General features: G+C 54.1%; 1 protein-coding gene and 1 long non-coding RNA gene across 5 annotated transcripts in view; both read left to right on the top strand.

Moving 5' to 3' along the window:
* LOC123578161 overlaps nucleotides 1-8,003 on the top strand; it is a 30,185-nt gene extending 22,182 nt beyond the window's left edge. The window contains exon 4 of the long non-coding RNA XR_006702253.1: nucleotides 7,177-8,003. This is a non-coding gene — a long non-coding RNA (uncharacterized LOC123578161). The remainder of the gene's footprint in view (nucleotides 1-7,176) is intronic.
* Nucleotides 8,004-13,246: 5,243 nt separating this feature from the next.
* HIF3A (hypoxia inducible factor 3 subunit alpha) overlaps nucleotides 13,247-25,850 on the top strand; it is a 30,077-nt gene continuing 17,473 nt past the window's right edge. Inside the window, exons 1-8 of one of the 4 annotated variants that reach the window (XM_045440809.1) lie at nucleotides 13,328-13,368; nucleotides 18,084-18,274; nucleotides 19,565-19,710; nucleotides 21,370-21,454; nucleotides 21,715-21,827; nucleotides 22,203-22,411; nucleotides 24,002-24,108; nucleotides 24,322-24,469. In XM_045440809.1, the coding sequence (XP_045296765.1) occupies nucleotides 13,343-13,368; nucleotides 18,084-18,274; nucleotides 19,565-19,710; nucleotides 21,370-21,454; nucleotides 21,715-21,827; nucleotides 22,203-22,411; nucleotides 24,002-24,108; nucleotides 24,322-24,469 (1,025 nt within the window). In that variant the 5' untranslated portion in view covers nucleotides 13,328-13,342. Of the gene's footprint in view, nucleotides 13,369-14,343; nucleotides 14,475-18,083; nucleotides 18,275-19,564; nucleotides 19,711-21,369; nucleotides 21,455-21,714; nucleotides 21,828-22,202; nucleotides 22,412-24,001; nucleotides 24,109-24,321; nucleotides 24,470-25,850 lie in introns of those variants that run through there. The other 3 variants (XM_045440810.1, XM_045440811.1, XM_045440812.1) reach the window with 3 other exon arrangements.

Genomic DNA, 25,850 nt, shown 5'->3' with positions numbered 1-25,850 from the left:
CCCACTTCCGTACCTTGTCCCGATCTCCCTCCTCCTCCTACCCCAGGGCCTCGCTCAGCTGCCCTGTGAGACCATGTTCCGGGCCCCGGAAAGCCGGCCAGCCTCCTCCCGTCTCAGAGACACCAAGCTCAACCCTGTCCTGGGTAGCATGGTTTCCTCTTGTGCCCTGACCTCACCCTCTTCTTTGGTAAACACGACCAGGCCTGGAGCCCAGCCCACCTCCAGCCTCGCCAGGAAACACCTGGACAGAGGTTAGGAGAGGTAGACTCCTTCTGGGGAAGACTTGACTTCGAGCCAATGGCTCTTGGCAAAGGGGCCAGTGAGCCCCCGCCCAAAGCCTTCTCCACCCCGAGTTCACGAACCATTTGGCTGTGACTCGGTGGGAAGCGAGCACAGTGGTTGTTCGGCAGCACTGAGTTTGGGGCGTATCGTTAGGCACTAGGAGGTAACTGAAGTCAAGGGGGGTGTGGCGTCCCTTAGTTCACTGCTCCCTCCTCAGGCCTACATCAGGGGCTCCACGGTGGCCATTGTCAAGAACGTGACTTCCAGGGGCGCCTGGGTGGCTCGGTTGGTTGAGTGTCTGACTTTGGCTCAGGTCATGATCTTGCAGTTTGTGAGTTTGAGCCCAATGTCAGGCTCTGTGCTGACAGCTCAGAGCCTGGAGCCTGCTTAGGACTCTGTGTCTCCCTCTCTCTCTGCTCCTCCCCTGCTTGTGCTCTGTCTCTCCCTGTCTCTCAAAAATAAAGAAACATTAAAAAAAAAAAAAAAAAAAAAAAAAAGAATGTGACTTCCAGCGTGCCCTTGTGCCTGACAGTTGTGGGAGGGTCTTGTCTCTGGTTGAGTTTTTGTGCAGCATGCTTCGTTGCGCCCCACCTCGTTCTCCTTCTTCTCAAGGGAGAGGAGATATTATCACGCAAGTTTAGTGAGTGATTATGTGCCAAGAGCCATTCAAGGCTTATACCCCTTGGGGCACCTGGGTGGCTCAGTCGGTTAAGCGTCCGACTCTTGATTTTAGCTCAGGTCACGATCTCATGGTTCGTGGGATCAAGCCCCATGTTGGGCTCTGTGCTGACAGTGTGGAGCCTCCTTGGGATTCTTTCTCCCTCTCTCGATGCCCCTCCCCTGCAGTCTCTCTCTCTCTCAAAATAAATAAACGTTAAAAAACCTGTGTTCTCCTTGATCCTTAAGTCTCACGTCAGCCCTGACAAGTAGGTACCATGTGATCCCTCTTGTACAGATAAGGAAACTGAGGCACAAGGAGGTCATGCCCTCCTTTGGCATCCAGAACAGAGGCCTCCCTCCAGAGCCTGCTCTTCCCCAGGGCCTTGCCCTCTGGGGGGGTCCCACGGGTCTCCTGGGGGCTGAGGGGACTCTGTGTCCTGTGGTATTTCAGTGAGTCTCAAGCCAACCCCATTCCACAGGAGACGCTGTTGCCTCCCCCAGTCATGGCCCTGTTCTTGGTTCCCCTTTCTCTTTTCCTTTTGTCCTTTTGTACCCATTTTCCAAGGCAGCCATAACAAGGTACCACAGGCTGAGAGGAGCTTAAACGACAGAAACTGACTTCCTCATGATTCTGGAGGCCGGAAGTCCGGGATCAAGTGCTGACATGGTTGGTGTTTCCCTTTTTTTTTTTTTTTTTTTTTTTAATGTTTTTAATGTTTATTTAATTTTGAGAGAGAGAGAAAGAGAGACAGAGTGTGAGCTGGGGAGGGGCAGAGAGAGACAGAGACACAGAATCCGAAACGGGCTCCAGGCTCTGAGCTGTCAGTACAGAGCCCGACGCGGGGCTCAAACTCACAGACCACGAGATCATGACCTGAGCCGAAGTCGGACGCTTAACCGACTGAGCCACCCAAGCACCCCGGTTGGTGTTTCTTAAAGCCTCCCTCCACGGCCGTCTGCAAGTGTGAAGTCAAAATCCAAATTAGGTCCAGATGGTGGGAGGGGAGGGTGGAGAGGTTGGACGAAGGTAATCAAAAGATTCAAATTTCTGGTTACAAGACAGATGAGTACTGCAGTATAACCTAGGACATGACCACACTTCTATGTAGTTAGACTGCCGTGTGGGATATTTGAAAGTTGCCAAGAGAGTGGATCCTAAACATTTCCTCATCACGAGAAAGAAATTTTTTTCTTCTATCTATATGAAATGACAGCATTAAAAAAAAAAGTTTTATTTATTTAAGTAATCTCTACACCCAATGTGGGGCTCGAACTCACGATCCCAAGATCAAGAGTCACGTGCTCTTCCAACTGAGCCGGCCAGGGACCCCCGACATGATAGATGTTAACTAAGCTTATCGTGGTCGTCATTTCACGATATATGTAAGTCACATCATTACGCTGTATGCCTTACACTTGTTTATACGGTGCTGGATGTCATTTATATCTCGACAAAACTGAAAAAGGTAAAAAGAAACAAAAAACAAACAAACCCCCCCCCCCCCACCACCAAATCAGGTCCAGACGCTGTGATTGGTTAGTATGTGTCTTAAATGCCTTTTAGCCTGTCGATTCCCCCTACATCTTTTTTGTTTGTTTCCTGGCAGTTTACGTGATGAAGGAACAAGGTTGTTTGTCCTGCGGTTTTCCACAGTCTGGAGCACAATCTCGGCCTCTGCCAAGGGCCTGCGCTCCGAGCGAGATTCCTCCTGTTTCCGGGGAAGGGAGGGACACATCACGTGTAGTGCGCAGGACTTCCACCAGGAGGCGCATCCCATCCACTTGCCCCGCCCCCCCCTCCCCGCCCACGCTGCTACGAGGGCGGCTGAGCTGCCGCTTAAATCTATTCATTCATTCAGAGTCGCAAAATAGTAATAATGTAACTCTGCCCCCTTTTTCTACCTTTATTGGTTGGACTAATTTTTCTTTAAGTCTATTTATTTATTTGGAGAGAGAAAGAAAGAGCACGCGAGCAGGGGAGGGGCAGAGACAGAGGCAGAGAGAGAACCCCAAGCAGGCTCCGTGCGGTCAGCACAGAGCCTGATGTGGGGCTCAACCCCACGAACCGTGAGATCACCACCTGAGACGAAAGCAAGGGTCAGACGCTTAACCGGCCTGAGCCACCCAGGTGTCCCTATTTGGACTATTTCTAGAAAGAAATACTTGTCTTTCTCAGCTAATTGTCTACACTGCGGTCCAGTTCTTGCGTAAAAGGCAGGATAGATGCTGAATTCATTATCTTTTTTCCGGGGGGTGGGAGGACCAATTTTCGTAATACCGACCTAGTTCCTCGATCCCGTAACAGGAAGAGGGCTTGTCTGATCCTCTCCTGTCCCTGGAGGAAGAAAAGGGTTAAGAAACAAAATCCAGGGGCACGTGGGTGGCTCAGTCAGTTGAGCCTCAGACTTTGCCTCAGGTCATGATCTCCAGATTTGTGAGTTCAAGCCCCACATCTGGTTCCCTGCTGTCAGCACAGAGCCCGCTTCAGATCTTCTGTCCCCCCCCCCCCCGCCCCTCCCTCGCTTGTGCTCTCTCCAAAATAAATAAAACCTTAAAAAAAAAAAAAAAAAAAAGGTGGGGCGCCTGGGTGGCGCAGTCGGTTAAGCGTCCGACTTCAGCCAGGTCACAATCTCGCGGTCCGTGAGTTCGAGCCCCGCGTCAGGCTCTGGGCTGATGGCTCGGAGCCTGGAGCCTGTTTCCGATTCTGTGTCTCCCGCTCTCTCTGGCCCTCCCCCATTCATGCTCTGTCTCTCTCTGTCCCAAAAATAAAAACAAAAACAAAAACAAAAACAAAAAAAAGTAAAAAATAATAATAATAATAAAAAAGGAAATAAAATCCAACTGAGTAAAATTTAGAGATCTCATGGGCTTTATTCAACGATTTATCAATCAGGCAGCATCCCATCCTGCAGTCCCCACCCCAGGCAGTGACCTGTCACCTCACTGTCCCTGACCTTCTCTGCCCAACAAGACTTCAGCCCAGAGCGTGTGTCTTCTCTCGCACCCAAGCGTGGGGTATCTGGTGCAGGCTCAGGGAGGCCTCACCTCTCTGAGCCACCCCAGCCTTGCCGCGCCCTCCCTGCCCCCGGCTCGAAGGTGAACAGAGCAGGGACTCCCAGGTCTCAGCTCCCGGGTCCTTAGATCCTGGGGCTCTGCCCTGTGGCCCTCGCTGATGACAGTGCAAGAAGAATTCAACATCAGAATATCCCAGGGCCAGCCAGTGGGGCCTCCCAGGCCCACCCAGAGACAGGGCCAAGAGGTCATAGTGGACAGTGAGGGTCCCCCGAGGGAGGAGGACAGCCACCCAGGTGATTGCCCCGACAGGTTCAAAGTTTCTAACAGCTGCCTCCCTCTTTCATTATTTAAATCAGGCTATTCTGTCTCATCCTGTCCCAGAGGCGAGAGCACAGGCTCGAGTGGAGTGTTTTGGGATGGACAGGACGAGAGAAGGAGACCCGAACGGTGTAGAAGTCAAAAGACTATACATAGGAGAGGGGCCTTTGTTTCCAGAAGTTACAGGCCAGAGATTCAGAGATGAGGCGGTGAGGGGTGATGCTGGCGGCTGAGTCTCAAACGGTTCAGGAAACAAAAGTGAGGAAATAATATTTCCTCGTAGGGGAGATGTGAGGATTGAGTGATAGGATGTGTGATAGCTTGTAACAGTCCTTTGCATGTAACCTTTCGACGGATGGTGATTCATAGGTAAAATCACTCTCAATAATGAATAAATAAGCTGAAAAAAATTATTGAGGCTCCCCAAAGAGTTTCATTTATGTGGGCTAGATATATATAGCATGGCATGCTGGTAAACCAGCTGTCTGAAGGAAAAGTAACCCCGTGATGCGGTGTTTCCATGGTGTAAATACTCCCGCCACGGCCCATTTCAAGCTACTCAAGTTTTAAAAACTGGCTCCCATGATCCTGAAAATTACCTTACATAAATTTAAACAAATTTTTAAAAGATTTAGTTATTCGTTTTGAAATAGCAATAATAAACCCACTACGTGTTAATATCAGAGCAGTAACATCATCCCCAATCACATGGCCTTTGAAAAAGTTCACTGGACTCTGGGGAAAAGAACAGGCAAATAACATCTTGGAATTATTATGGGAATGGTTTTGCCCTTGTGGACCCCACGAAAGGATCTTAGAGACCCCCAGGGGTCTGCAGACCGTGCTTTGGGAACCTCTGGGTTAGAATTTCAGTTCTCCATTCAATCCAGTGCCCTTCTTAAAAAAAATAGATATTTTAGGGGCGGTTGAGCGTCCGGCTCTCTTTTCGGCTTAGGTCATGATTTAATGGTTTGTGAGTTCGAGCCCTGCATCAGGCTCTGCGATGACAGTGCAGAACCTGCTTGGGATTCTTCTCTCTCTTTCTGATCTCTCTCTGAGATCATGATCTCTCTCCCCCATTCATGATCTCTCTCTCTCTCTCTCAAAATAAATCAATAAACTTAAAATTAAAAAAATACTTTAGATACCCTTTTATTATCATGAAATTCAGTTCACGCGCAGCATAATTTACCCGTGCATATCATCTCTAACTGAAATGCCTTGTGAGAAGTTGTCTGTAATATAAAGAAACAAAGGAGGGGCGCTTGGGTGGCTCAGTCAGTTAAATGTCCGACTTCGGCTCAGGCCGTGATCTCACGGTTCGTGGGTTCGAGCCCCGCGTCGGGCTCTGTGCTGACAGACAGCTCAGAGCCTGGAGCCTGTCTCAGATTCTGTGTCTCCCTCTCTGTCTGCCCCTCCCCTGTTCAGACTCTGTCTCTGTCTCAAAAATAAATAAATATCAAAAAAATTAAAAAAAAAAAAAAGAAGCAAAGGAAAAACTACAACGTATAGTCCTTCACAGATGCGCGTGTTTAAGAACTGAGGGGGTAGGTGGTTAGGTTTTAGAAAGGCGTTGCACATATATGGTGCATTACTGTGACAGCCCAGCTGGGGTCAGGGTGGCACTTTAGTATTTCTGCAGGGAAATGCGGGCTGGCCACATCAAAGTGGGATAAATACCGATTACCAAAAATAGCCTGCATCAGGTCAGGCTTTGCCATCCACTCAGACAAGCCTTGCCTTTTCAGTTGTTTGGATCTGGGGATTGTGAATGACCGATGGGGAGCCCGTAATTTATAAGAAACACAAGATGCTCCATTAGGTCAGTGCTCACAGCCATAACACAGCCAGATGCTCCTGCTTTTGGCAAATTGGAAGTTTAACTTTTTTTTTTTTTTTAACCGTTTCTTTATTTTTGAAGAGTCGGAGACGGACGGAGCACGAGCGGGGGTGGGGGGGGGGCAGAGAGAGAGAGCAGGAGACACACAGAATCCGAAGCGGGCTCCAGGCTCCGAGCTGCCAGCACAGAGCCCGACCCGGGGCTCGAACTCATGCACCCTAAGATCATGACCTGAGCTGAAGTCAGCCGCTTAACCCACTGAGCCACCCAGGCGCCCCGTGGTGAATTACAGGTTCAGATTTAAGGTGAATAGGACAAGATTTAGTCAAATGTCCGTTTTTTTCTTTACCGTTGACATTTTGGAATAAGGGCTAAATAAGACCATTCGTATGTCCATGTGGGTTGAAGGAGAAGCCAAAGCAGAGGGGTCAGCTCTGTTGTCTGGGATTCAAATATCATGATGAGGGGGGATGTTGGTGATGTGATTCTCCGAGAGAGTCAACGCTCCCCAATAGCAACTGCTGTCCCAAACAGGGTATGATCTTCCCTTGATTCACGTGGACTTGCTTTTCTGGAAAATTCACAGCATATTAAAAATAGAACTAAATTCTTGCTTTTTTTTTTTTTTTTTTTTTTTAAGATCCAGATTCTTTTTCTTTTTAATGTGTATTTTTTTTTTAATTTTTTTTTCAACGTTTATTTATTTTTGGGACAGAGAGAGACAGAGCATGAATGGGGGAGGGGCAGAGAGAGAGGGAGACACAGAATCGGAAACAGGCTCCAGGCTCTGAGCCATCAGCCCAGAGCCCGACGCGGGGCTCGAACTCACGGACCGCGAGATCGTGACCTGGCTGAAGTCGGACGCTTAACCGACTGCGCCACCCAGGCGCCCCTTTAATGTGTATTTATTTTTGAGAGGGGGGAGGGCCACGGGGTGGGGTGGGGGGGACAGAGGATCCGAAGCGGGCTCTGAACTGACAGCGGGGCTCACACTCAGGAAGCCGCTTAACTGACTGAGCCACCCACGCGCCCCAAATTCCTGCCGTTTGTCTATGAAACAGGAGTCGCTGTAGCCTCTGACAGTCGCAGATTCTTCCTGCACGTACCGATTCCAGGAGGACCCAGGAAACCCTTCCTCGTCAGGGCTGTGCAACGGGGTCGCAAGAGCTGGGAGCCCCTGGCCCCGGCCACCAATGGCCAGAAACCTTACACACGTACATACCCCTCCTGGGACGCCCTGGCTGCTCACTGAGCTGTGAGAAGTATCAGCAGGTGAGCTGGGGGGCTCAGGGCCCTGGGAGATTCTCTTGCGGGGGGCGGCGGGGTGTTGAGGGAGCCAGAGGGGGACCTGGGCCACAGCATCCACCCATCATCCCACGGCCCGGGGCAGTTACCTGCACCGACACAGACATGCACACGGGCATCTGTACAGGGACCTGGGACGTGCGTGAGACCTTTCCGTGCGTGTGACGATAGAGGCACGCGCGCGAGCTGCCTCCCATGTCACTGATGCCAGGAGCCCTTCTTTACGGAACCCAGATGCGCACTCGTGCCAACGCTCGCCCGCGCGCGCACGTCGACAAGCCTGCGCCTACCAAGGCGTGTCTAAGGCTAAGACACAGATCTCAGTCTTAAGGCCTACGCCACGTGGCTTGTTACTGACGTTCATTAACGCCAGCCCGTCTTGTGACCCCTACCTGCGCGACCCCGACATCCACGTGACACGTATGCGCGTGGACACGTACATGGGTAGTGAAAGCGCCCGTCTGAGCCTTTCTCGTCCACCCTCCAGGCTGGAGCCCCTTGGCCAGCAGGGACAGTTCCGGTGAAATTCTCTGACCCTCCACCGGGCAGAGAGTAGATGTATCATTAAAGCTCGTGTAAATGATCGCGTGAATGATAACTAATACCGCGAACTCGCCAGGTGGCGGGCGCTGTGCGAAACACTCACATGCCTGCTGTCGTCAAATCCACACCACAGGGGCGCCTAGGTGGCTCAGGGGGTTGGGCGTCCAACTCTTGATTTCGGCTCAGGTGGGATCCCAGGGTCGTGGGATCGAGGCCCGTGTGGGACGCTGCGCTGAACATGGAGGCTGCTTGAGATTCTTTCTTTCTTTCCCTCTGCCCCTCCCCCCCCCCCCCCAAATCCACACCACAGTCTAAGACGTAGGGACTATTATGATCCCCACCATACAGAAGAGGAAAACTGAGATATCAGGACACTACGTAACCTTCCCAAAGTCATACATCATGTACGTGGCAGACCCTGGATTTGACCCAGGGCTCCCAAACTCCAAACCGAGCATCCTTAACCACTGGCCTCTAATTGTGAGGGGAGAGTCCCCTCGCCCAATTCCTTGGACACGCTGCCATCCTTCCAGGGCAGGCACTCAGCAAGCTAGGAGAGCAGAAGGCAAGCAGCTTTCTATCATCAATTCAGAGAAGAAAAGAAACCAAAGATACGCTTCATTTTTTTTTTAAATGTTTATTTATTTTGAGAGAGAGAAAGAGTGAGAACAGGGGAGGGGCAGAGAGAGAGGGAGAGAATCTCAAGCAGAGATGTGGGGCTCAGTCTCACGAACCGGAGATCACGACCCCAGCCAAAATCAAGAGTCAGATGCTCAACTGACTGAGCCACCCGAGTGCCCCAGTAGATATACTTTAATCCCAATTTAACCCAGAAGCACGTGTCCCTGTGGGGGTGGGGTCTAGTGGACAACTAACTTTCAGGTAGAAGTAGGTGGGGGGGTTTCTCTCCCTTCCTCATCATCATGGACCCATAGTCCTTATGTTACTGAGGATGTGCACATATTGGAACCCTTGTTCATTGCTGGCGGGAATATAAAGTGGTACAACCACTGTGGAAAACAGCTTGACAGTTCCTCAAAAGGTTAGAAATTACCAGCAATTCCGCCTTCTAGGCCTATACCCCAAAGAATTGAAAATGGGTGTTCAAGCAAATACTTGTCCATGAATGTTCATCATTCATAACAACCAAAAGACAGAAGCAACCCAAATATCTATCAACTGATGAATGAGTAAGCAAACTGTGGTGTAGCCATACAATGGACTAATATTCACCCATAGAAAGAAATGAAGTAGAGATACAAGCTCACCCTGGGTTACTGTCTGAACCTTGCAAACATAGTGCTAAGTTAAAGAAGCCAAATTCAAAAGGCCACATAACGTACAGTTCCACTTACATGAAATATCTAAAATACATAAATCCATAGAGACAAAAAGTAGGGTGGTGGTTGCCAGGAGCTGGAGAGGGCAGAGACAAGAGTGACAAGTTTTCTTTGGGGCTGATGAAAATGTTTTTGAAGTAGATACAGGTGATGGTTCCACAACACAGTGAATATACTAAATGTCACTGAACTATATACATCTTAAACCAGTTAATTTTCCATTATGTGAATTTTGCCTCAATGAAAAAAAAAAAAAAAAGAGGGTCACCTGGGTGGCTGAGTCGATTGAGTGTTCGGACTTTGACTCAGGTCATAGTATCATGGTTTGTGAGTTCAAGCCCCACATCGGGCTCTGTGCTGACAGCTCTGGGCCTGGAGCCTGCTTTGGATTCTGTGTCTCCCTCTCTCTCTCTGTCCTTCCCCTGCTCATGCTGAGTCCCCAAGACACCGTCTTATGAAGAGTGTGGCAGGGGCACCTGGCTGGCTCAGTCAGTGAAGCGTCTGCCTCTCGATTTCCGCTCAGATCATGACCTGATCAGGGTTCGTGGTTCGAGCCCCGCCCGGGTCTCTGCGCTGACCGCGCAGAGCCTGCTTGGGATTCTCTCTCTCCGTCTCTGCCCCTCTCTTTCTCTCAAAATAAATTAATAAGCCATGATGTGAGAAAGCCCAAGCTGCCACGTGGAAAGGTCACTTGTAGGTGTTCTGGCCCCAGCCCGCCGATGAGGTCTCAGCTGACAGCGGCATCCACTGCCGGGCAGGTGGGTGGGGACGCTTCAGATCCTTCCGGCCCACAGCCCTTGAGCTGCCCCAGCCGAGGCCAGGTAGGGCAGAGACGGCTGTCTACGCCAGTCCCTGCTCGGATGGCAGTTCACGAGCAAAATAAACCTCGGGCGGTGGTTTGTTTCGGAAACTAGAGAGCTTATAGTTAGTTCTTTCGTTTAAGGGAAGGGAAAGAGGACTTCATTCAGACCTAACTCCGATGCCACTTCCCTGTACGAAAGCCTCCCGCGCTCCCATCTCCCTCACAGCTAAAGGCCAAATCCAGGGAAAACCTAAAAACCCACCCTACACCCTACCCCACCTCTCTGATTTCATCTCCCACTCTCCCCATCCATTCTTCAGCTCCAGCCACACCGGCCTCCTTGCTGAGCCCTGAGCCGATCCTTGCTGAGCCCTGAACGGTCCAACCTCAGGACCTTTGCATTTGCCGTTCTCTTAGTTTAGCACACTCTCCTCCCAGAAATCCACAGGGATTTCCCCCTCATCTTCAAGTCTTTGCTCAAATGTCACCTTCTCACTAAGCTCTTCCATGATCAAACTATATAAAATTATAGCTCCCCCCTCCCCACCCCCCGCCAAAAATCACTATCTCCCTCCATTCTCTGGGTTCCATCTCTCTAGAGCACTTGTCACAATATAACGTACTATGTATTTCACTTATGTCTCTTTGTATAGTCTGTCTGCCCAGAGTGTAAATTCCGTGAAGGCAGGTCAGAGACCTTGACCTGTCTTGTTCACCACTGTATCCCCGATGCCTACAATGGTATGTTTGTCATTCCGTGGAAATGTGTGGGATAAATGGAATGAATGAATGAATGAATGAATGAGGGGGTGGGTGTATTGTAGGATAAATAGATCCAGGGGAGAGGGAAGAGAAGGACAGAAAAGACTTCAAGTCACCTTGAAAACAGAGGATTCCCTTTGCCCAAGGCAGAGCATATTCAAAACAAAACAAAACAAAACAAAACAAAACAAAACAAAACAACAACAAAACCACAACTTCATCCATACAACCAAATAATCAATCTCCAAACCATGTCCCTCTGGCCTCCTGAACATTTGTTTCTCCCAACGTTTCTTTATGAGCATTTTCAAAGATATAGAAAATTTGAAAGATTTCATGGTGATGAACACGAACCGTGTCACCTAGGTTCTACGATTGCCATTGTGTTGTATTCATCCATCCACGCTCCACAGAGCAGCCAGAGGAATCTTTATAAGGCACACATTGTGTGCCTGTCCTGCTCAAAACTCTGCCATGGCTCCCTAGTGCCTTCAGGAGATTGCCCAGCCGCCTTTCATGGTTTTCAGATCTGGTTGGATTTCACCTGCCTGCACCCCTCCACCACCACCTCCCACCTCTTCTCTTTACGCTCCGGGTTGTAGTCGGAGTCCACTTCAAACATTGCCTTAGCTGCCAGGAACCGCCAAGTTAATGCTAACCTAGATTGTAGATGCCTGGTGCATCCGTACGTATTTTTCAATTCTGTTTTGATGTGTATTTAACAAGTGCCAGCTTCCCTTGGGCTCTGTCAATCCCTCGCATTGGCTCTCTGCTATGACTTGCACAGCCCCTGCTTCCGCATGTAGGACACTGCTTCCCCTGCAGCCCTTTCTAATTTAGGCCTCTTGTTTTCTCATACCCCACGTGCCTCCACACTGGAGCCTGGGAGATATTTTCTCTGTTTATCAAGATTCTTTTGAGTGAAAGCAGCTGAAATCAACTCATATTAACCTAAGCACAAAGTCAACGAATAAGGTTATATTTAACAACAACAGGCACAGCCCCAAACACCGTAATGGTTCTGAGATTAACTTGGAGTTCAGGAATGGCTGGATCCAGGCACCCAAATGCTGATGTCAAGACTGTCTTTCGCAAACTTTCATTTCTTCTGTATTGACTTTCATCTCACAAAGCCTCTTCTTTCCTGGGGACAGGGTGAGCCCCATCTGCTCCAGGGTCACCTCCCACCAGCTGGGCAACTCCAGCAGAAATACAGAACCTTTTTCTTTCCTTGCAGCAAATGTCTCCGGGTTGGTTCTCACTGGGCTAGGGTTAGGTCCCATGTCTTCCCTGAATCAATCACGGTGACCAGGGAAACAGAATAAACTGATTGGCTAGGTTTGGATCCTCCTGTCCCTGCGCTGGTGAGGGGAGGGTTAGGGCCAGCCCTATTCAAATTTAAATAGAGTAAGAAGGGAGAGAAGTGGTTCCCCCGCTCGTAAACTGAGTGAGATGCTGGGAAGGGGCAAACCCTATAAACTTGGGCCATAGTATCCTTTTCCCTGTCCAAAGCTGCATCTGGAATACTGGTCGGCCGTGGATTAGTAAACCGCTCCCCTCCAACACACAGACACACATGCGCGCGCGCGCGCGCGCACACACACACACACACAGTCTGTTCCCAATCCGATCCTAATGCTTTAGCCACTCCTTGGTGACCTTGTACCCTTCCCGTCTTACTTCGCTAGTAGATACCATTTCTCTGCTCTTTTAAAAAGCTGGTGTGATTGAGTTGTACATATTTACTTGACATAAACTTGATCATTCAGCAGTGGGAACTTGAAAAGGGAGTGAGGGAGGCAAGAAGGTGGGGCTGAGGGTGCAGAGGGTGCCAGACTGGAGGAGTGGGGGTGAGGTGGGGATACTGGCTGCAGGGATGGGGGCAGAGGGGGCTGCGGACGAGAGGGAATGGTGGGGTCCATAGGGGGAGGGATTGGAGAGCTGGGGTGCGGTTGGCAGTGGGGGGTGGCGAGAGGCGGGGGTTCTCGCCAGTGGATAAGGACAGAGCTGGGCGACAGGGAGTGGGTGGGACGGTGGTCTGAGGGGCCCCACCGGGGGTGGGAAATGGAGGGCCGGGCCGGGGGTGAGAGTTGGGGGGTGCGGTGTAAGAGTCGGAGTGAATTGGGTGGATTCGGGAGAGGGTTGGTGTGGGAACTTGGCGAGAGAGGCTGGGCCGGTAGGCGCGGCCCGGGGACCCTGCGGGCGACACTGGCGAGGAAGTCCGCGGCGAGGGGTGTGGCTGGGGGGCGGTGTGTGCCGCTGTATACCCCCCCCCCCCCCACCCCCGGAGTTCTAGGTCCTCGCCTCTGGTCCCGCCTCTTTCTCGGAAGTGACAGACCCATCGTCCAACCAGAGCCGCGGGCCGGGCACGCCGTAGCCAACGGTGCGGCGGGGGGCGGAGCTGAGGAGGGGGCTCGCAGGGCCAGGGGAGGGGGCGAGGGGCCTCGAAGGGCTCCGGAGCGGCGACGGCGAGCCATGGCGCTGGGGCTGCAGCGCGCAAGGTACGGGGGTTCGGGGCGGGGATGATAGAAGTCGGGGGGCTTTCCTTCTAGGGACCCCTGAGCCGGGCGGGGGATGTGCGGGTGCCGGCCAAGGACGCCCTGGGACGCGAGGTTGGAGGCACATCCCCGCCGCACCCTACACCCTACCCGGGTGCGGGCGAGGGGGATTCCTCCAAGTCCCCGGCTGCCCCGCCCCTCTAGCCTGGAGTGACTTCAGGGCCGTGATCCCCACTTTCTTGCTGCCCCGAGTTCGCTTTCCCACCTGGTTGGGGTCCCCCCACGGAACTGGGGGTGCTGGTGTTCGAGCAGTTCCCGGGCTTCTACGTAAGGCATTCTCCCTCCACATGTTGACATTACCGGCCTCCGAATTCCCAGAATTGAGGTGGTTCTTTGCAACCGGATCCCTGGGATCTTGGGGTGTATACAGCTATTACAGATATAGACAGCCCCTTGGAATGGGAAGTCAGATTCTGAGTTCAAGAGAAGAGACATCTCCTATAATTGGATGCAAGCAGGGAGTGTTCAGCTGGGTCCTCCTGGCCGGAGCGTAGGTGTCCGTGATCCCCTCCCAGCGGGTGCAGATCCGCTGGGTGCTCTGGGTCTGCTGCCCGGGGGGGGGGGGGGGGGGGTGTCTAGGGGGTGTCTATCTGGCCATGTTTTCATGGGACCCTGGAAAATCTTGCAGGCCCTCGGTTTCCCTTGTCCAATCTGAAGCATCCGGGAAGCCTCACCCCCTTCCCTCCTCCCTGGCTTCCCAGGTCTGATTGGGTCTGTCCACACCCCCATGTTTTTTACCACCCCCCACCCCAAGCCGTTCCCCCCTCAGTTCTATTCCAGTCTCTGGCTCTGGGCCTGCCAGGGAACTCCATCCCACCCCTTCTGGGCCAGCCTCAGCCCAGCCCCTCCCAGCGCCCCCTCCTGGCTGGGTGGGGGCCCCCTTGGCTGAGCTGGGGCGCTCCCCTTCCCCACCAAGGCCAACCCTTTCCTGTGGTGTCATCCCAGTGCTGTGCACCACCCTCTCATAACTCGCACCCGGATCCCAGCCACGCTCCGTCCCCTCCTGCACCCCTAGGATGGCACTTGGGCCAAAGGGGGCCTAGGTGATGGTGAGTGGGCCCCCATACCTCGTCACCCCCTTCCCTTCCTCCAGCTCAGGCTTACTGCCATCCCACCCCGGGAAGGGATGTTCTTGGGAAGTTCCTGATGGGTATAAGGGCCCCGGGTGCCCTCCCCCCACCACGCCCCAGATCAGAGGGTTCCTGGAGAAGATAGGACCTTGGGTACAGGCACCCCACTGGATTACCACATCCTCGGGAATGAGCAGAGGCAGAGGCAGAGAGACTCCTCCTGACTGGCCCCCACCCCGAGTCCCTTCTCAAACGCAAACCCTGCCTCTGGCCTCACGATGTCAAGAAGGGTCCCTGCCCAGATACAACCAAAGCCCCCCTAGATCCGCTACACTTTTTGCAAGACCCCCAATACCCAACTCAGTGTCAGAAGAGAGAGGGCCAAGGGCAGCCCTTAGTGTGCACAGGGTCTCCCTACTTTCTCATGCCTGTGTTCTTGGGTGGCAAGTTCTTCAGAGGTGGGCTTCTCCCTCTCTTGGTTGTGTGTGTGTGGGGGGGGGGCACTGGGCCCCAGCCCCCATTCCCAGGCCTCACCCTGGGGCCTCCAGGCCCTGGCCCCACCCCCTGTTCTCTGCTGGAACACAGAGGAAGGGTGGCCAGGTTCCAGCTGCACGTCCCAAGCCGGGCAGAGTGCCAGGGGGCTGGACCAGGGCTGGGCATGGGGCCAGCTGGGGAGACTGGCCAGCTGGGGAAATCCGGAGGCAGCAGAGGTGGGACACGGGGAAGGGACTGAGGCCACGGGGCCAAGGAGGGGCAGGGCAGGGGCCCCTGGGGTGGACATGCCCCCCAAGCCATGGCATCTAAGAGCACAGGCCCCAGAGTCAGGTTCGAATCCCAGCTCATCTGCCTCCTGGGTGCGTGGCCTTGTGTCAGTGACTGCCTCTCTGAGCCTCAGTCACATATCCTGGAAGATGGGGATCATCCCTCCCCTCCACTGCACCACATCAGGATGAGAAGCAGTGAGGGAACCGATCTTTGGGGCAGGATACCCCCTAGGTGTGCGAAAGTCACGTGTGTAATCACACACACCACACCACAGGCCTCCCCGGTGCGCAAGAGGCTCCTCAGCCTTCCGTTCCTGATGTGGACCAAGAGGGGATAACAGAAAGTTTAAGTCTCTCCTGGCACTCCCCAATCGCCAGGCCCCCTTCTGAGTCCTTGCCGTATGGTAATTCATTTCATCTTTAAAACAACCCTGTGAGGTTGTGTTGCGATGCTCAGGGGGAAGCCCTGCGACTTGTCCAAAGTTACACAGCTAGGACATAGTGGGAGTCCCAAACCTGAGGAACGAGTCCCTACTCTGTTTAACGAAAGGCTGAACGAGTCCCTACCCCATTTAACGAAAGGCCGGAGACCCAGGCCCGGAGACCCAGGCAGCTCTGAAGCCAGTGAGAGGCCCACACTTCCCGTCAGAAGAACATCCAGAGAACAGGCTGGGAGCTAGAAGGAGGGTCCTGCCGCAGCCACCAGCTGGCTCCTTCTATCGAGGGAGAAGTCTGCCACAGACAGGATTACAGAGCCCAGCTGCCCGGGAGGTGGGGGGCCAGCCCCACCCCCATTCCTGTTCCTACTCCCTCTTCCCTCCGTCTGGGCCCCCAGCTCAGGGAGGCCCGCCCACCCCCACCCTCTGGGCAGGAAGACAAACAGGGCTGGAACAGAACGGGACAGGACGGAATGTCCTCTGGGCAGAGCAGGACTGGAGGCCCCTGCCTCCCACCAGCCAGGAGGGAGGGAATGGGGGGGGTGATTGCTGGCTCCCTCCACCCCTCCACCCAGCCTGCCCCCTTCTGTGCCTCCCACTGGCTGCAGTTTTTTCCCCCAGCAGCCTGACAGGACAGTCCCCTTCCCTCTCCCCATCCATGCCTGTGGGTGGGGCTTCAGATCTGCTTGGGGGGCGAGGTTGATGCCATCCCCAGGAGTGGCCTCTGGTTTTTGGAAGGGACAACCTCCCCTCCTAGAGTTAGTTCTGCTTCCCTGGGCTGGGTCACCAGGAAGGGATCAGAGAATGAAGGCATTGGAACCTCACTGCCTAAGTTCAAATCCCGGCTCTGTCAGTTACTGGCTTTGTGACTTTTGGGGCAAAGGACTTTCCCTGTCAGAGCCCCAGTTTCCACTCTGTGACATGGAGGTTTAAAGTGCCTCCTGGAATTGAATGAGTACACATAGGCAGAGTACTTAGAACCGTGCAAGACACATGCATGTTTAGCAAATTATAGCTGCTTCTTAATGGCTTTCTCAATATGACAAGTACAGAGAAGATTAGGGGCGCCTGGGTGGCTCAGTCGGTTACGCATCTGACTCCTGATCTCAGCTCAGGTCTTGATCTCAGGGTCGTGAGTTCAAGTCCTGCACTGGGCTCCGTGCTGGGCCTAAAGCCTACTTAAAAAAAATTACATATATATATAGGGGCACCTGGGTGGCTCAGTCAGTTACATGTCTGACTTCGACTCAGGTCATGATCTCACAGTTCGTGAGTTTGAGACACACACACGTATATGTGTGTGTGTGTGTGTGTGTGTGTGTGTGTGTGTGTGTGTATTCAGAGAGGGAGAAGATTATATATACTATATGTAATATACTCTATAATTTTTCTTTTTTCAAAAAACCATGCAATTTGGATTTGGACACTTAAGACAGTGGCGGTAGCAGAGAGAAGCGCCAACCTGGAGATAAACCCAGAGCCACAGAACAGAGAAACGTGAAGAGTTCAGGCCCACCATTGTTCAAACCTGGCTTCACTCGTTAGGGGCAAGCGCTGTGCCTCTCTGTGCCTTGGTTTCCTCGTCTGTTCAATGGGGATAATGTTATTGCCTTCTTGCTGGGGTTGTCTGAGGTCTAAGTGGGTTCAGGTCTTTTACCTCCTTGGCCTGGGGACTGACAGTACATGCGGGATAAGTGGCAGATATTTGTGACAAAACAGTACTCATCCGTCTACCCCCAACCCCACGTGCAGAAGTCAGGCATTTGAAATGGATTAAAGGGCAGGGGTGAGTGGTTAGCCGTTGGCTTCACAGAACACTGGGGTTGGTTTGCTGTGTCACATCGGCAGGGCCCCTGGTGGTGGGTGGTTGGACTTTGAGATCTGTGTTCTAAGATTCTGAGGATTCAGCTCAGCTGAGGAGGGGAAAGGGCAGGAGAGAGGGTTCCGGGAGGCTGTAGGGTAGGGGGCCTGGAGGCTGCTGACATCATGCCCCCTCCCTTCCCTGGCTGGGGGCCAGCTCCGCCGGCCCTCCCCCAGCAGGAGGCCACCCTGTCCCCCAGGCGTCCCGGGCCCGGGGAATTGACAGCAGATAAGTCAGGGAGGGGACAGCGGCCCTTAGGCACGCCTCGGAGAGAAGCAAGGCGTTGGGGGCAGCAAGCGCTGGCGCGGGGACAGATAAAACCCGCGGCCGGGGAGCTGCCCCGGAGTATAACCCTCGCGGACCTAGAGAGCTCCGGGAACTCGCCCGGGCCACACAGCGGGACCTGCACGGTCGCGGCCCTGCCCTCTGTGAGCCCGGGCCCCGTGTGGCAGCGCCCCGCGCGCATGTCCCATCCAACTCTTTCCCTTCCGGGGGCGCCGCCAGTGACCGCTGCCGATGCCCGCAGGTCGAGCACCGAGCTGCGCAAGGAGAAGTCCCGGGATGCGGCCCGCAGCCGGCGCAGCCAGGAGACCGAGGTGCTGTACCAGCTGGCGCACACGCTGCCCTTCGCGCGCGGGGTCAGCGCCCACCTGGACAAGGCTTCCATCATGCGCCTCACCATCAGCTACCTGCGCATGCACCGCCTCTGCGCCGCAGGTGAGCCACGCCCCCCGGGGGGTTCCCACCTCGGCGAGGCCCCGCCCCCACGTCTCCCCGGCGGGGCCCCACCCCCTGGGCGGTGCTTCCCCGGCGGGGCCCCGCCCTCTCCGTAGTCTCTCACGTGAGGCCCCGCCCCTTGGGAAGCCCCACCTCCTTCTAGGTGGCCCTCCTTGAGGAATAGGAGGCCGGCTAACTCCCTGGGGTGGTGCTTCAGCCCTTAGGATTTGGGAGACCTTCTTGCAACGAATCCCCCCGGGGAGGCTTAGCTGCCCGATTTCTTTTTTTTTTTTTTTTTTTTTTTTTTTTTTAATTTTTTTTTTTCAACGTTTATTTATTTTTGGGACAGAGAGAGACAGAGCATGAACGGGGGAGGGGCAGAGAGAGAGGGAGACACAGAATCAGAAACAGGCTCCAGGCTCTGAGCCATCAGCCCAGAGCCTGACGCGGGGCTCGAACTCACGGACCGCGAGATCGTGACCTGGCTGAAGTCGGACGCTTAACCGACTGCGCCACCCAGGAGCCCCTTAGCTGCCCGATTTCTAATGCCTGCTTGAGAGAGTACCCTCCCCAGCTCCCTAAGGTCCATGACCCCTCCCCTTAGCCATCCTCTTGAATTCCCACCCAGTTGGAATTCTACCCTGCAGGAGGCTTTGACACACACACACACACACACACACACACACACACACACACACTTTGGAATCCTCAGGACTTTATTTATGAGGAATGTGGAGTCATCCTCTGGCAGGCTCTGCCCACAAGACTTCACTGCCCCCAAAATTTTATTTCTCTGGGAAGCACTGCCCCCTTAGAATTCTGTCACCTGGAAGCCCTTGCTTCTTTAGAATTCTGTCCATCTAGAAGGTCCTGCCCCAAGAATTCCGAACCCCCCTCCTCCCCCCCCCCCCCCCGCCCCGGGAGTCTCGGGCCCCCTTAGAATTCTGACACCCTCGAGCTCCCAGCCCCTTCAGTGTTGATCTCCTGGGAATCCCATCTTTTTAGAATTCTGCCCTCCTAGGAAGCCTACCCCCCTTAGAATTCTATTCCCGCGGGAGACCCCCCACCACCTTAGAACTAACTCTGTGTCCCCGGCAAGCCCTGCCCCCTTACGATTACAATCCTTGGCGGCCCTGCCCTCTTCCTTGGGGACTCCAAGCCTCTGGCATATGTTTCTTGCTCCCCTGGGGGTACCTAGAAGCTCTTCTGGTGAGGGAAGGCAGAGGGAGGCTGGCCAGGTGGATCCATGGCTGACTAGACACACCCCATCCACCCTGGCCCTGACACCAGGGGAGTGGAACCAGGTAGGAGCAGGGGGAGAAGCTCTGGATGCCTGCTACCTGAAGGCCCTGGAGGGCTTCGTCATGGTGCTCACTGCCGAGGGAGACATGGCTTACCTGTCGGAGAATGTCAGCAAACACCTGGGCCTCAGTCAGGTGAGAGGCGCTGCCTGCCTTGTGCCGGGCCCTGGGCAGGTGATGCCGGGATCCAGAGGTGACCGAGACTGCCCTAGCCCTGCCCTGACAGGGTTCACCGTACAGAGGGGAGGCAGACGTGTCACCAGACAGGAGGACTCAGAATGATCAGGGCCGGGATGGGGCACCCTAGGGGGCTGTGTGAGCCAGGGGAAGGAGGGGGGGGGGTTACCTGACCCAGCCTCAGGGGGAATCGAGGGCCTCCTGGAAAAGAAGACACCTGAGCTGAAACCCCAAGGGCTTAGCCAGTCAGAAGGTAGGGCGAATGGACGGGAACAGCGAAGGCTGGGAATGTGCATGGCTGAGGGAACAGAATATGCAAAGGCCCAGAGGTGAGATAAAACAGAGCATTTGGAGGAAATCGAGATGCTTCTCCTGGCTAAGTGCAGAGTGCAAGGGGAGGGGTGAGAGGAATCAAAAAAAAAATCCTGAGGTCAACAGAGCTAGGTAATTTAGGACCAAAGCAGGTTTACTGCCAGGGCACTGGGGAGCCATAGAAGGATTTTCAGCAGGGGAGAGGCTGTGGGAGAGGTAGAACAGGACTTACGTTTTGGAAAGCTCTCTCTAGGTGTGCCCAGAGGTAGAGGTGGAGGCTGGGATTAGAGGCTGAGGGCCCACAGGGAGCGGTGCGGGGCCCCGGGTAAGAGAAGAGGGGCCTGAGCAGGGGTCTGGGGATGGGGAGGCAGGAGATACGGGTGGGGAACTGATTTCAGCTCATCCATACAGCATGCCCCACGGGAGGGTTACCCTTCTTATTCCTGTTTCACATAAACGGACTCCCTACTTGGAGCCTATCTCCTGCTTTGTTATCCCACTCTTGGTACCATTTCAGCCCGAGCTTGGGGGTTCAGAGAGGTGAATGTCCCAAGGCCCCGAAGCTAGGAAGTGGCAGGGCCAGGATTTGAATCCAGCTACAAAGGGGCTGTTAGAGGAGAGAGAGCTCTCTTCCCCTGGTCCACACCACCACTGGATTGAGAGCTGTGTGGATCTGCCTCCATCTGATGCCCCTCCGGCCAGCGCCAGGCTCATTGTCTGAACTGAAACAACACGCTGAGTCCTTGGCTTGCCAAACAGGTGGGATTTGAATGGGGTCTCACCTCAGGGCCTTTGCACTTGCGGTTCCCTCTTTCCAGAACACTCCAGAGGGCCACACGACCACCTCGCTGGCTTGGCTCAGCGATTTGTTTCACTATCACGGGCCCTGACTACTGCGTCTAAGATAGCAGCCCATCATTTCACTGCCTAACCTTGATGTTCTTCGTATCACTTCCTCTCTTGCTTTATAACTGTGGCGTTTGATGTGTTTGCTCATCGGCCATCTCCCCTACTAGCCAGTAAGCTCCGAGAGGCAGGGATTTTGCCTGCGTGGCCACAGCTTTGCTTACCGTCTAGAAGAGGGCTTGGCAAACAGCAGGTCCTCAAGAAGTAGTTGCTCAGTGAGTGAGTGAGTGAGTGAGTGAGTGAGAGAAAAGCCTGGGAAAGTAATCCAGGCTCACGAACTGGGGTGGGGGGGGGGGAATCAGGGGGGAAGGGCGGTGAGGACAGGAAGGAGGAGTTGGGTCAGAGGCCCTGGTGAAAGTGCGCCTCCTCCCAGACACCTCCTGCTTCCCTCCCTGGCAGCTGGAGCTCATCGGACATAGTATCTTTGATTTCATCCACCCCTGTGACCAACAGGAGCTCCAGGACGCCCTGACCCCCCGGCCGAGTGAGTTCCCTGGAGGCCTCTGTCCCCTGGTTATAGAAGCTAAGGCTTTCCCCCCGCATATCCCGTTTCTCCAGACTCCGAAAAATGGGAAGAGGGGACCCGGCCCGGCCCTGGGGTGTCGGCAAGGAGCACTCCCTAGCCCTGAGGTCCTCCCTGGTTCCAGGTCTCAACTGTGGGAATGAGGCCGGGAAGACTTTAGTCAAGTCTGTCCAGAGCCGCCCAGCGACCCGCTCACCCCCTTCCCCGTGGCCCTTCCCCAGGTCTGTCCAAAAAGAAGCCAGAGGCCCCCACCGAGCGGTGTTTCTCTTTGCGCATGAAGAGTACCCTCACCAGCCGCGGGCGCACCCTCAACCTCAAGGCGGCCACCTGGAAGGTGGGCAGGGCCTGGCCTGGAGGAGGGTGAGGGGCCTGGGGGCCTGCTGGGGCTGGGCCTGAGCCCGAAAATTCTCCCAGCATGTTGCGAGTGTGGGGATCCTGTGGGGCACCCTCAGGCTGAATCTAGAAGGCTGGCTGTCTGTGGAGCCGGAGGGCTGGGGGTCCTCAGCCTTTGGTGCCTGGAGTCTCCACGGGGCTGGAATCTGGGGTCTTCAGAGCTCCCTGAGTCTCAGAATCTGGATCAGAACCTCCTTAGGTCAGGGGTTTGTTCTCGGCTCCCAGTGGGGCACCTAGAGACATATCTCCCAGGCCCATGGGAACCCCAGGCCCATGTGCATCACCTCCTTTGCCTGCCCTCCCCCATCCCAACTAGGTGCTATACTGCTCTGGACACATGAGGGCCTACAAGCCCCCTGCGCAGACTTCCCCCGAAGGGAGCCCCAACTTGGAGCCGCCCCTGCAATGCCTGGTGCTCATCTGTGAAGCCATCCCCCACCCGGGCAGCCTGGAGCCCCCCCTGGGCCGGGGGGCCTTCCTCAGCCGCCACAGCCTGGACATGAAGTTCACCTACTGTGATGAGAGGTGGGCAGGAGCCCCGCAGCCCCCCCACCCCCTCTCCTGGCCCAGCTCCTCCTCTTCCTTCATGCCAAGCTCCGGCCCATCCACCGCCCCCCGCCCTGCCCCCACTGTTCTCCCTCTGGTCCACTTCCGTCTGTCTCTGATGCCATCCGTCTCTGTCTCTGTGTGGCTGTCTGTGAATCCTCTGTGGGTCTTTTGGCCTTGGGTTTCCTCCTGGTCTGTCTCTGAGTCTTTGTTCCTCCCTCTCCTTCCTGTTTCGGCATCTTCCCTCCTTCCCTCACCCTGGAGTTGTGCTCGGGAATGGCAAGTCTGGGCTCAGACGGCTTGGGTTTAAAGCCTGGCCGTGTACTCTTGGCCAGAGGCCATCGCATCTCTGTGCCACGCTCTCATCTGTCCCGGGAAGTGACCAGAGTCTCCTTAGAGCACCTGTTCCGAGCACCCAGTGTGTTGCCTGGGGGAGAGTGCTAGAGAAGCGTATTTTGGTTTTACCGAAAAAAAATTTTTGTTAATGTTTATTTTTGGATTTATTTTTTTTTAATTTTTTTAAGGTTTATTTATTTTTGGATTAAAAAAATTTTTTTTGAGGTTTATTTATTTTTGGATTTAAAAAAAAATTTTTTTAAGGTGTATTTATTTTTCAAGGACAAAGAGACACAGAATGTGAGCAGGGGAGGGGCAGAGAGAGACGGGGACACAGGATCCAAAGCAGGCTCCAGGCTCTGAGCTGTCAGCCCAGAGCCCGACGCGGGGCTCGAACTCACGAACTGTGAGATCATGACCTGAGCCGAAGTCAGATGTCCAACTGACTGAGCCACCCAGGTGCCCCTAGACGTGTCTATGTTTAATCATCATCAGCATTATTACTTTCTATTGGGTTTTTCCTCTCTTACTGTGATTTCCTTTCTTCCTTTCTCTTCCCTGCTCCTTTGCTCTCTCCCTCTCTTTACTCTTCCCATTCCCTGCCCCACCCCCACCTCGTACTGATTTCCTGCTGCCGTAGCGGTCACCACAAAACCAAGTGGCTCAAAACGACACACAGTCACGACCTCAGAGTTCTGGAGGTCCAGAAGCCTGAAACGAGTCTTATGGAGCTAAAGTTGAGGGCTGCATTCCTTCTGGAGGCTCCTTGCCTTAAAAACTTGCGGAATCTTCCTCCATTCCTTGGTTTGGGGCCCCTTTCTCCAACTTCAGAACACACGGCCCCCCCCCCTCCCCCCGCCTCCATCAACACCTGCCCTGGACAGAGTATTCCTCTGTGAGGGCCCCTGTCGCCACACTGGGCACACCCGGATCATCCAGGTGAAGCGCGACATCTCAAGATCCTTCACTTAATCATCTCCTGTCCCCAGCACGGTCCCCTTCTCCACGTGAGGCCTCATAGTCACAGGGTCCGGGAATGGGGAGGGATCTCTCCGGAGGCCGTCATTCAGCCCAGCACGCCTCTTTTTCCACTGCTTACTCTCCCTTTCTCTGCATTATGACCCTGTCTCTCTCTGTCTTGCTGGCTGGTCCCCCGTGTCCCCCAGCCCCTCCCTCCACCCACCATCCACCTCATCCAGTCCAACTGACCAGGCCCCACTGCACCCACCCCAGGATCGCGGAGGTGGCCGGCTACAGCCCCGATGACCTGATCGGCTGCTCTGCCTACGAGTACATCCACGCTCTGGACTCAGACGCCGTTGGCCAGAGCATTCACACCTGTACGTGAGACTCCCCGGCAGTCTGCGACCGACCCCCCAGCTCCCCACGCTCCAGGGAGCCCCACTCCCCACCAGACACCAGCTCCCTGCTCCCCACGCCCCAAGGAACCTTCTCTGCCCCGGCTCCCGCATCCCCAACCCCCTGCCCCCAGAGCCTCCTCTCCCCGTTTGCCCCTTCTGGGGCCCTGACCCCTCCCCATCCCCCTTCCCCAGTGCTGAGCAAGGGCCAGGCGGTAACGGGGCAGTATCGCTTCCTGGCCCGGAGTGGTGGCTATCTGTGGACCCAGACTCAGGCCACAGTGGTGTCAGGGGGCCGGGGTCCCCAGTCTGAGAGCATCGTCTGCGTCCACTTTTTGATCAGGTAAGTGGGAGGGGGCGGGGCAGCTGTGTGTGTGGGTCTGGCCTGCATGTGTGTGGATAGGTGTGTGCGTGTGTCAGGCACACATCCGTGAGAGGGAGTATTCACATGTACATGTACGCAGAACGTGTGACCGAATGCACACAGGTATGTGCGTGGGTGTGCCTGCTGTTCATTTAAATTAAACAAGAGTCCGTTCAAATCAAAGTAAATCTAGCAGAAACATGGGGGCTTTGCTGCCTCTTAAAAATTGAAGTATAGGGGTGTCTGGGTGGCTCAGTCGGTTAAGCGTCCAACTTCGGCTCAGGTCACGATCTCGCGGTCTGTGAGTTCGAGCCCCGCGTCGGGCTCTGTGCTGACAGCTCAGAGCCCGGAGCCTGCTTCGGATTCTGTGTCTCCCTCTCTCTCTGCCTCTCCCCTGCTCATGCTCTGTCTCTCTCTCTCTCTCTTTCTCTCAAAAATAAACATTAGAAAAACATTTTAAAAATGGAATATAATAAATTCACTCTTTTTGGTATACAGTTCTATGAGTTTTGACAAAGGCCCGGGATTGTGTAACCACTTTCACAATCAAGCTATAGAAAATTGCCCCAAAACATTCTGTCATAGTGAACCCCCCCACCCACCCTCAGTCCCTGGCAACCACCGAACTCTTCTCTGACCCTAGAATTTTGTCTTTTGCGGAATGTCATGTTCATGGAATCCTATAGTATGTAACCTTTTGGTTCTGGCTTTTTTCAGTTAGCATAATATATTTAAATTGTATCTATGTTATATTTGTCAGTAGCTCCTTTTTAAAAAAATTTCTTTTAATGCTTATTTATCTTGAGAGAGAGAGACAGACAGACAGAGTTTGAGCAGGGGAAGGGTAGAGAGAGAGGGAGGCACAGAATCCAAAGCAGGCTCCAGGCTCCGAGCCGTCAGCACAGAGCCCGATGCGGGGCTTGAACCCACAAACCGTGAGATCATGACTTGAGCTGAAGTTGGATGCTCAGGACGCTCGATCAACCGAGCCACCCAGGCATCCCTCAGTAGCTCCTTTTTTAAGATGTTTGTTTAGAGAGAGCAGGGGGGAGGGGCAGAGAGAGAGAGAGAGGGAGAGAGAGAGAGAGAGAGAAAATCCCAGGCAGGCTCCATGCTGTCAGCACAGAGCCTGACACGGGGCTCGAACCCATGAACCATGAGATCGTGACGTGAACCAGAATCAAGAGTCCGTCGCTCAACCGACTGAACCACCCAGGCGCCCCAGTGGCTCCGTTTTCGCGCTGAGTGGCGATCTGTGGTATGAATATGAACAGACCAGTTGGTTTATCCATTCACCCGTTGGAGGCCATTTGGGCCGTTTCCAGTTTTGAGTGATTACGAAGAAAGCTACTGTAAATGT

Source organism: Leopardus geoffroyi, chromosome E2, assembly GCF_018350155.1.
Source record: "Leopardus geoffroyi isolate Oge1 chromosome E2, O.geoffroyi_Oge1_pat1.0, whole genome shotgun sequence".
Lineage (NCBI taxonomy): Eukaryota > Metazoa > Chordata > Mammalia > Carnivora > Felidae > Leopardus > Leopardus geoffroyi.
The sequence above is the reverse complement of the archived record's forward strand: the minus strand, read 5'-3'. Positions and strand labels throughout refer to the sequence as shown.